The sequence below is a fragment of the Kryptolebias marmoratus genome, linkage group LG1 (genome assembly GCF_001649575.2).
Source record: "Kryptolebias marmoratus isolate JLee-2015 linkage group LG1, ASM164957v2, whole genome shotgun sequence".
Taxonomy (NCBI): domain Eukaryota; kingdom Metazoa; phylum Chordata; class Actinopteri; order Cyprinodontiformes; family Rivulidae; genus Kryptolebias; species Kryptolebias marmoratus.
This window is the reverse complement of record NC_051430.1, coordinates 31,769,411-31,780,382: the sequence shown is the minus strand read 5'-3', so window position 1 is coordinate 31,780,382 and position 10,972 is coordinate 31,769,411. Positions and strand designations below refer to the sequence as shown.

At 45.9% G+C, this 10,972-nt stretch overlaps 2 protein-coding genes across 2 annotated transcripts in view; one reads left to right on the top strand and one right to left on the bottom strand.

Annotated features, from left to right (window-relative positions):
* The window catches only part of LOC108245875 (doublesex- and mab-3-related transcription factor 1), a gene marked incomplete at its 3' end in the record, with an annotated part of 26,107 nt that extends 22,174 nt beyond the window's left edge, over positions 1–3,933 (bottom strand). The window contains 3 exon segments of the mRNA XM_017433118.2: positions 381–538; positions 2,498–2,666; positions 3,568–3,933. Of these exon segments, the coding sequence (XP_017288607.1) occupies positions 381–538; positions 2,498–2,666; positions 3,568–3,795 (555 nt within the window). The 5' untranslated portion in view covers positions 3,796–3,933.
* Positions 3,934–5,733: 1,800 nt separating this feature from the next.
* The window catches only part of LOC108245874 (cilia- and flagella-associated protein 157), a 7,887-nt gene continuing 2,648 nt past the window's right edge, over positions 5,734–10,972 (top strand). The window contains exons 1-7 of the mRNA XM_017433117.2: positions 5,734–5,920; positions 7,040–7,311; positions 8,157–8,310; positions 9,641–9,908; positions 9,991–10,100; positions 10,291–10,441; positions 10,692–10,810. Coding sequence (XP_017288606.1) covers positions 5,760–5,920; positions 7,040–7,311; positions 8,157–8,310; positions 9,641–9,908; positions 9,991–10,100; positions 10,291–10,441; positions 10,692–10,810 — 1,235 coding nt within the window. The 5' untranslated portion in view covers positions 5,734–5,759. The remainder of the gene's footprint in view (positions 5,921–7,039; positions 7,312–8,156; positions 8,311–9,640; positions 9,909–9,990; positions 10,101–10,290; positions 10,442–10,691; positions 10,811–10,972) is intronic.

Sequence of the window (10,972 nt, the reverse complement as noted above, 5' to 3'; positions counted from 1 at the left end):
CATACCCACCCACACTGTACCCACCCTCACCCACATCATACCCATCCACACTGTACCCACCCTCACCCACATCATACCCATCCACACTGTACCCACCCTCACCCACACTGTACCCACCCACACTGTACCCACCCACACTGTACCCACCCTCACCCACATCATACCCATCCACACTGTACCCACCCTCACCCACACTGTACCCACCCACGCCGTACCCACCCTCACTGTACCCACCCTCACCCTCACCCACACCCTACCCACCTACGCCGTACCCTGGGATGTTTTCTGTCAGAGAGGGACAGGATCAAACCCCGTGGAGAGGCCGTACAGTTCAGGGAAACACTGAAGACTTCAACACCTGACCGGTTACTGCGGGTTACCTGGTACTGCTGGTAGTTGTAGAAGTTCCCGTAGTAGGTGGGGTAGCGTGACGGCTGGTAGAAGTTGTAATAAGAGTTTTCTAGCAGCAGGTCGGACGCTACGTCAGCGTGAGGCTTGGCAGCAGCTGATTGGCTGGGAGAGGATGAAGAGCGGCTTCCTGAAGAACAAACAAAGCCGGGATCAGTTAAAGCTGTACTGGACTCTAACTCTGATATGAAGCAACTAAGCTGTGAAACTTTATAAAGTGGCTTCCAGCAGGTAAAACCAAACAGGAACAACAGAAATCAGTTAGGGTTAGGTGTGAAGGTTGTAGCTCTGATGTGCAGGAACTGAAGGAGCAGGAATCCATTAACGAGGAAACACCTGAGGCAGGTAACAAAATATTAAATACAAAAATCCAAGAAACAAATTCTCAAATCTAAAAATTAGTAAAAGCCAAAAAACTAAAAAAGGAGAAAAAAACATAATATTTTTAAAAAGTTGCTATTATGCCTCAAAATGTCATTAGAGTCAGTTAAATGAGCAGAAATACTTCAAAATATAAATCAGTTAAGAGTCGAGCTAAAAACTGGAAAACTGGGAAAAATTATTATAATTAATATAATTAACAGGTGAGACATCTCACTGCAGGTCCAATCAGACCCCAGGTCCAATCAGACCCCAGGTCCAATCAGACCTCGGGTCCAATCAGACCCCAGGTCCAATCAGAGCTCAGGTCCAATCAGACCCCAGGTCCAATCAGACCTCTGGACCAATCAGAGCTCAGGTCCAATCAGACCCCAGGTCCAATCAGACCTCGGGTCCAATCAGACCTCAGGTTCTGAGTTTATTTTGTTTAAAGTCTTAGTAGAATCTCATGGAGAACTTGGGTTCTTCGGCTGGCAATGAGAAGGTAAGTGTGTGAAAAGGTACCAGATGTTCAGGTTAAAGGGCTGTGAACAGCGCCCTCTGTTGGTGACAGGGATGTCTTTGGTTAAATATGAAGACGGAAAACAAATCCCCGAGACAATATGAATGAAAATGGATGCAGATAGCTGTATCAGGGTGAAAAGTACAACATAATTACTCGCTATCTACTGTTCTTTCCTTATCAGCAAGGCCACATTCTTCTCAGGCAGACCCTGGTCTCTCCATCTCACACAATGAAGACACTGTGCGCCGCGAAACGCCAAAGATAACGACATTTATTGTTCCTGCTTTACAGCAACTCCTGTCATCACCGTATCGAAGAGTGCTCGACTCCTTTTTCCAGCACAGCCGACTGTCTCTGCTGCCAACACAGAGTTCATCTTTCACACAAGAGAAGAAGAGTGAGATCATGGCGTGAGCGGCCTTGACCTTCATCATATAAACATCTCCCAGCTACCACGCTTCCACCACCGAACCGTTTCATTTAGATAAGTTTGAACAGCTGATGTCAGAGAGCTGCTTCACAAACTCCGGGTTTATTTCAGAGTCTGTTACCATGGCGATAAACTCAGGGTTAACGTTGAGTTTCCACTAAACTGGAACGTGTTCAGATCAGTTTCAGGTTTTCTAACAACAAAGTGAACTCTCTAACTGCTTTAATGGTGTATTCATAATTAATTACATTTTAATTTAGTCCCAGGATCTTTACAATCCAAAGAGACACAAACTGTCCAGTTTATTACTTTACTAAACTTTTATTGGTAAAAGATCATATTCATGTAAAAAAGGGGGAAACTATTTTAAAGTTTAAACCTGTGAAAAAATGAAAACACTGAACTATGCAGGTTTATGAGTCTTTATGAAAGTATCTTATGTTGAAATTAAAAAAAACATTACGGTAAATTAAATGTAAAATTTAGGCCTCTTTGTTGAATATTTATTTTTATAAAAACAGAGACCTTTATTTCCTTTAGGTTGAACAGTTTTTAGTCTTATTTGAATGAGTCATTTTTAGGCTTTAGGGCCTTAAAGGTTTCAGAAACTGCAGACAGATCCACTCTCAGACGTTTTGGAAAGCAGCTGAAAGGCTGCAGAGCCTGTTTCAGCCCTCAGCAGCATCTCTGCCTTCTTCTCACATCTGCCGACCTGTCGTCCTCAGACCGTCTCGTGTTTGAACACGCGAAGAGGACAACACGCGGGTTTTTACCTGCCAGAGACGAAGCGGGGATGCTGGTGGGGCTGCTGGACCGACCCTCCACAGAAAACAGGCAGTCTGCTCCAGTTTCATTCTTTATCATCACATCAGCACCTGACAGAGCCACGGGACTGCAGATCCCCAGCTCCTCTTCCTGAGCCTGCTGCCTCCTTAAAGCCACCTGGAAGAGAGGACAACCTCCGTGAGACACCGCCTGAGGACACCACCACCTAGCACCAAAATAACGCCGAGCCCTTCTGGTTTAATTAGGCAGAAAGTTCATTGACAGGAAGGAAGTTCTAACAAGAACCCCTTCAGGTTCCTCAGGGTTCCGTGTTTAATGCAGGGTCTTTGAATCGTGTCTTTTATTCCTTATTTGTCTCAAATATTCTGCAAAGAGGAAGCAGTTTTGTTTCAGGGGCAGATTTTTAATCAGGTGTGTGATGCTTTCACTAAAGTTTTTATTACATGATCTCCCTGGTTGCTTTGAGTAAATATAATTAAAGAAAATTAAACAGTGAACAACAGGAACACGGAGGTTTCAGCACACAGAGACAGGGAATCAAACCAGCGGCTCATTACCAGGAGCATTCCAGGTATTTGTCAGGGTGATGTCTGAGGCTTTTAATGTTTAAACCTGGTTGATCTGTTTTACATCACTCTGATTAGGTCTTTAGTTTTAATAAAATACATTTACTGGATCAAACTATAAAACATGTATTTCAGAACAAAAAAGTTGGTAAAAGTGACAAAACAATCCAAATCTTCTGATTTTATTGTTGAGGTTGTATTTGTTACTTTGCTTTTTGTCTGTTTCTTGGTTTTAAAACTAATAAAATTAAAGTTATAGCAGGCTTCACTTCCCATTAATTACAGATAATTATTTTATCCAAACCAATAAAATAAAGCTGACAGGAAGTCTGAAATAAAGTCAGAGTAAATGAACCTGCTTCAGCCCAGCAGCAGAAACGCTGGGAGCTGAAACCTACTTGTCTCTGTCGTGTCTAAAGCCTGAGACAGGTGTAGAAATGCGGTGTGTTTCCTCAGATAACCCTCGGGGTTCCGGGGGTTCTGCTCGGTACCTGAGCCGCCATGACGCGCTGCCTCTCGGCGATCAGCCGGCACTTGGCGCACTGACAGTCCTGCCAGTTACAGAAGCGCTTGTGGCCCTTCAGAGGAGACACGAAGCCGTGGTTCCGGCACCGGGAACACTTGGGCATCCTGGGAGACTTGGTGCCGAGGCCTTTGGAGGGGGTCTGAGGTCTGCTGGAGCCGCCAGGAAGCTGCTTGTTCTGCCGGTCCTTACTCATCCCTGCTGCCGGGGTCCGAGCCGAACACCCGCCGTCAGGCTTCCCTTACTTTGGCTCTGAGGTTCCGACCTGCTGAGGTCCTGAGCTGCTGAGGTTCCGACCTGCTGAGGTCCTGATCTGCTGGGCTCTGGATCTGCTGAGGTCCTGATCTGGTGCCAGGCTTTAAGGTCCTGCCCGCCCTGCTGCAGAGGGAGGAAACAGTATCATGTTTATCACTCAGATTAAAACAGGAACAACTTCAGCTGCAGAACATCAACACTAACAGCTCTGAGATCAGTTAGGAAAACTGATTAAAGATGATTGGATCAGAACCAGAACTATCAGCGCACGTGTTGTACCTGCCCAGGTTCTGACTGCATAAATGACTTTATTTAAAAATCTGTAGAGGATGGATGGATGGTTGGATGATGGATGGATGGATGGATGGATGGATGATGGATGGATGAACTTTAATAATCTACAAAGTGAACGCAGCAGGAAAAGCATCAACTTGTTCAGTAAATGAGTGAAAGAGCTGAAGTTCTGAGGAGGTTCCTGCAGCGGATACCAGAGCTGCTGCTGGGTCTGTATTACTGATCCCTGTGGTGGAACCAGACGGTGGTTCTGATGCAGTCCCAACTCTTTGGTACCGGGTCCATACTCCCTGATGCTGACAAATATCCAGTTCTGACTCCTGGTTTTATTTGTTTATTAGAAACAGAAAGACTAGATTTTCGGGTTTATGTTCCTCTTTAAAAATTCAGCTGACGATGTGGAATTTTACTGCATTCTGTGTGTGTGTGTGTGTGTGTGTGTGTGTGTGTGTGTGTGTGTGTGTATAGCTGCTGAAACACAATACCAATAAAATTTAGTGGTAAATAAAATGTTTAACCTTGACTGATCTGCAGCAGAATAACTCTTGGTGCTGTTGATCAGTTTCTTTATATAAAATAATTTTCTTTTTTATTGAGCTGTTAAAACCCAGGTTTAGTTTTATAAGGATAGATGGTTTTACAGAAACGTAAAAGTGAAATGTATCTGAGTAGCTTCCTAATAAATGGCATTTACTGTGACACTTTTGTCCTCATTTGCTTTGCAACCTGATAAATGAATACATTTAATCTCTTCTGTTAATTCACTAAACCTGATTGAGCTGAAACTGAAATAACATCCAGACCTGTCAGCCAGTCAGCTTTATAAGGCCTGTGTGTGTCAGGGTGTGTGTCAGTGGTCAGGGTGTGTGTGCGTGTGTGGCAGTGAGTGTGTCAGGGTGTGTGTGTCAGTAGTCAGTGTGTGTGTGCGTGTGTGTCGGTGTATGTGCCAGTGGTCAGGGTGTGTGTAAGGGTTGTGGCAGTGTGTGTGTCTGTGAGTGTGTGTGTGTCCGTGTTGTCCCTGTTGGGTGGTGGGAGCAGACCTGAAGTTTACTCCCTTGAAACAGTTTCGGTGATCACCTGGTATCAGGCTTGGAATAATGTCTTTCATAGTTTAATGGGTTTATAATAAATTATAATGAAGTGATTTCAGGAAGTTAAGCCCATATATGGCGTTTTGTACTAAAGGAGTTTAACAGGAAGTAGTAGCGCTACACAATAACTGTAATAAAAATGATTAAAAGTGAAAAATCAAAATAAATAAATAAATAAATATTTTAAAATGTTTTTGTTGGAAAATAAATTCTTTGATGCCTTCCTGAAAGTCGGAGTTTGTAACACTGAGCCACTGAGAGGATGTTGATCCAACAGGAGTCACATTAAACTTTCAATTAAACGTTATTTTAAACACTTCTGTAACGTGTTATTGTTTGACAGGTTTGAACATATTTGATCCGCAACGTTTAGTCAGAAAAGTTTCATTTTCTAATCGTTTTCCTAACGTTAACGGGAGGAACACGAAGTCACCAGGGGTCTCTGAAGGCACCGTTACCTAGCAACGCAGCCGTTTTTTTACCGCCGGCGGCTCGCGCAGACATTTCAGACTGAACCAAAATGTCCCCAAAAAGGAACAAAACAAGCGTCGACAAGAAGAAGAAGACGAGCTCCGAGTCTTCCGAGTCTCCCGAGTCTCCGGCGGATAAACGCGAGTCTGACGGCAGAGAGAAGCAGTTCTATCGGACTCAGCTCGGATATCTGACCGAGGAGCTGGACCGGTGACTAAAAGCTGCCGCCATTTTCTGTTTTCAGAGGTTCTGCTCGTCATCAGAACTTTTCAGAGAGAGAGAGAGTCGGTTCTGCTGCAGGTTCTGGTCCAGTTACTCTGACCCTGAACTGCCAAACTGGTACCATCTACAGCTATTACAACAGATTATAAATATTATCGTTTTAAATGCAATTAATTATAATAATCGGATTAATTAATACAGTCAGAAAACAGCATCAATTAAACTTTAATTTTCTTCAATGATTTAATGATTTTTGCTTGGATTTAAATCCAACACTGGAAAAGTAAAACAAAAACGAATTTAAAATGATTTTTTTAACAAAATAAAAAAATCATAATTAGGTCTGAGTCTGTCGTTTTAGTTGAACTAATTTAAATGAGTTTTAAAATTAATCTGTCAGCATTAAATTAATATATTAAGTGAGGTTTTAGTCATTAAAACTGAGACAAAGAAAATACTTTTCAATAAATCAGCTCAAATTAATTTAATGTACTTTATTTAAATTAATAATATTAGTGAATAAAAATAAAGCTTTCAGGAATAAAATAAATCAAAAGTAAAATAATTTATTGATTCATCCAGATAAAATTACAGCAACATGCCAGTTTAATGAAGAAGAAACCTTTAAAATAAATTATTATTAATAGTATATATATTATAATAATTATAATATTATTATAAATTAGAGGGCCCAAACTACAGGGATATTTATAATAATTTGGGTTAAAAACCACAAAAGCAAAAATTAATTTAAATATTCAGAATATTTAATAAATATTCCATAATTCCATAACCTGCAGCATGGGAGAAAATAAATTTATTTTCTGTTTTTTTTGCCATATTTCAAAATTTTATTTGTATGAAAACAATAATTTATTTAGGTGGGCCCTGAATAAATTCAGATTTATCTCATTTTGTTTCCTCTCAGCTGTGATTGAAGTAAATTTTCACTAAAATAAAATGTTAAAAAACGTTCAAATAAATCAAAAAAGACACGATGATGGTCTGTCTTTGAAGCTCGATGGACTCGAGGCAGGAAGGAAGTCAGGCGGAGAAGGAAGGAACCTACAGAAGTGCTGACGAGCTGTTCTCCGTTTGTCCCGTCAGGTTCCAGCTGAAATGTTCTGAGCTGCAGAAGCAGAACAGAACCTGCGTGTCTGAGTCCAGCCGGCTGCAGCAGGAGAAGCAGGACATCATCGAGTATCTGAAACACGCGCTGACGGAGAAGGAGGAGCAGCTGGACGAGCTCTCTGAGCAGCTGGAGAGTCAGCGGCGGGTCGCGGATCAGAACCGGGCCGTTCTGCTGCTGCAGCACGCTCAGCTGAAGGCCGAGGGCCAAAAACAAATGGATGAACTACAAGAAGAAAACAGGAAACTAGGTGAGAAGACAAACAATCGATTTCTGGAATAAAATCTTCTTTCAGAAACATGTTTACAACTTATTCCTGTGAAGTTTATATCGGAAAGTTTTTGGTGTGAAAACACAAACCTCTGCTGGAAGCGATTAGCTGTTCAGCGACAGGAAGTTACCACGCCACACAGACTATTACATCATCGCCCGCCTGACATGGTGGAAGACAAGAAAAAACAGGGCTATCTACGACAGGTAAGACACTAACTGCTCGTGATTCCTCCACACAACCCGCCTTCAACAGGTCTGAACTCTAAATAACCAAACGTCCATCTTGTTTCCCTGCAGGGTGTCCCCAGCAGTCACTGTGGGAGAGGCGGAGTCACACCTGGACAGGTGTCCAGTCCATCACAGGGTCGGAGAGACAAACAGGACGAACCGTCCCCTCTCTCACCTCCACCCAGGGACAGTTTAGAGTCAGCAGTGAAGCTAACATGCAGGTTTTAGTCAGTGGGAGAACATGTAAACTCAGCTGGGTTTCGAACCTGCGGCGCAGAAACAGAAACCGATGCAACAGATAAATGTTCCCCAGTTTCAGTTTCAGCTCGTGTGTCTGTTAGCAAAATATCTTAATGAATCGTTCAGAAAGTAATCATTAGATGCAGAGCTAAACAATTAAACATGGCCGCCAGAAAACTGTCTCTTACTCGGTCAACTGTTCAGATACGGAGCTAAAATGTGCTGTGGTAGTAGCTGAGAGTCATCCCAACACTGTGAGCCTGACATCTGACGGGCTTTAACCCAAAACGTTTGCTGGCTCAACAAAATGTCTGCGACGAGTTGGACTCCTGTCCTCTTCCTGTCTCCTGGCAGAGCAGAGACTGGCTGTCGTGGAGGAGTTCCTGACGCAGAAGGAGGAGCTGATCTCCAACATGGAGGATCTAAAGAAGCAGCTGGATCTTCAGCAGGAGAAACACAAGGAGGAGCTCCACGGCCTGGAGACCAAGGCTCTGCTGGAGAGGAGGAGGTGAGACACCGGCACACTGCGTGGAGACAGACAGAGACAGAGAGAGACTGAGAGACAGACTGAGACAGACTGGGACAGACTGAGAGACAGACTGAGACATGGAGAGACAGACTGGAGAGGAGGAGGTGAGACACCGGCACACTGCGTGGAGACAGACTGAGAGACAGACTGAGAGACGGCCTGGAGGACACCGACACACTGCGTGAAGACAGACAGAGACAGAGACAGACTGAGAGACAGACAGAGACAGACTGAGAGACAGACTGGAGAGGAGGAGGTGAGACACCGGCACACTCCGTGGAGACAGACTGAGACAGAGACAGACTGAGAGACGGCCTGGAGACGAAGGGTCTGCTGGAGAGGAGGTGAGACACCGGCACACTGCATGGAGACAGGGAGAGACAGACTGAGACATGGAGAGACAGACTGGAGAGGAGGAGGTGAGACACCGGCACACTGCATGGAGACAGGGAGAGACAGACTGAGACATGGAGAGACAGACTGGAGAGGAGGAGGTGAGACACCGGCACACTGCGTGGAGACAGACTGAGACAGAGAGACAGGGAGAGACAGACTGAGAGACGGCCTGGAGGACACCGGCACACTGCGTGGAGACAGACAGAGACAGACTGAGAGACAGACTGGAGAGGAGGAGGTGAGACACCAGCACACTGCGCGGAGACAGACAGAGACAGAGAGAGACAGCCTGGAGGACACCAGCACACTGCGTGGAGACAGAGAGACAGAGAGAGACAGCCTGGAGGACACCGTCTCACTGCGTGGAGACAGACAGAGACAAAGAGAGACAGCCTGGAGGACACCAGCACACTGCGTGAAGACAGACAGAGACAGACAGCCTGGAGGACACCGGCTCACTGCGTGGAGACAGACAGAGACAGAGAGAGACTGAGAGACAGACTGGAGGACACCAGCACACTGCGCGGAGACAGACAGAGACAGAGAGAGACAGCCTGGAGGACACCGGCTCACTGCATGGAGACAGACAGAGACAGAGAGAGACAGCCTGGAGGACACCAGCACACTGCGTGGAGACAGACAGAGACAGAGAGACAGCATGGAGGACACCAGCACACTGCGTGAAGACAGACAGAGACAGAGAGAGACAGCCTGGAGGACACCAGCACACTGCGTTGTCCTCAGCTTCTGTCAGTGTGCCGTCCCACTGAGGGTTCATATATGAAGCTTCATCCACCCTCTGACTGACACCTACACCTGCAGACAGTTGAAGACATCACCTGTCCAACAGTCCGGCCTCCTAGGCTGTTTATGTAGAGACAGCGTCCCTGAGCTGCTCCGTGTCTCCTGACAGGTTCGAGGAGGAGCTGGAGCGCCGCGCTGCAGCCGAGGAGGCAACGGTGCAGCACCTGGTGGAGGAGAAGCTTCCTGAGGCCAGCAGGGTGGTGCTTCAGGAGAACCTGCAGGTGAAGGCCTTTTTCAGGCAGCTGTCAGAGCAGAAGCAGGTCCTGATGGAGGACAACGCAGCTCTGAGGGAGCAGACCAGTCGGCTCAGCGTCGACCTGGAAATCCTGGAGCAGACGGTCCGGCAGACGTCCCGGACAAACTGGATCCGGAAGAAGGTCGGAGAGAACGGGAGTGCAGATTAACGAGGTTCTTACAAACCAGCGCTCAGGTGAGCTCTTCTTCTGTTTCCTCCGTCAGGAGGTGCAGCAGCTTCAGACCCAACTCTCCCAGGTCCTGGCTGAGACGGAGGAGCTCAGGTCAAAGTTCACGCCCTCTCTCCCGTCCCACCAGCAGAAAGAACCTACAGGGTATCAGCAGCTTGGTTCCGATTAGAAGAAAAGAACAGAAGCTGGGTCAGGGCCAGGTGTCAGGGGTACTGAGGATGAGGAGTTCTGAGCTGAGACCGTGATGAAGCACGGTTCTGGAAGGTTCTGGAAACAAAGTAAAACGTTTGTAAATGTTTGGAGCTGAAACTCTTCTGTCACGGTTTGTTTTCAGACAGAACCGGGCCTCACTGTCTGAACAGCGCTGCAGAACCCGAGCCCAGACGGGTCAGCTGGAGGCGGAGCTTAAAGAGGAGAGGAGGAGGAGCAGCAGGATGAAGAGCGTCATACAGGAAGCAGCTCTCGCTCTCAGACACGCCCTGATGGTAAAATGATGAAGGTTCTCTGATCCTGGTGGACAGATTATAGTTCTGTGTAGAAGTTCTGATCTGGTCCAGATTTCTTCCTGTAGTCTGGGGCAGAAGTTCTCCAGATGTCATCGGTTCCGGTCCCTGGACCTGAACACCTGGCTTGTTGTGCAGTTTAGATTAGAACCACCATGACTCCAAGACTTCCTGACAGAACTAAATCTGCTGCTCATCTAAAACCCAGTTCTGGTTCTGTTCTGATCACAAGGAACCTGCAGACCTGGACCAGGAGGACTCTGTGGACCAAAGGAAGCAGCTGCTGCAGAACCTTCTGGATCTGTTGGACAGACAGACGGAGCTGCAGGCCTCTGACCCGGGAACAGAACGGTAACAGAACCAGGGAACCTAAAGTTCTCTGATAATGCAGGGGGTGCGTTCCAGACATCTCAAACACGGCCCTGATGAACTGATGAACACAGACCTGATGAACTGATGAACACAGACCTGATGAACTGATGAACACAGAACTGATGAACTGATGAACACAGA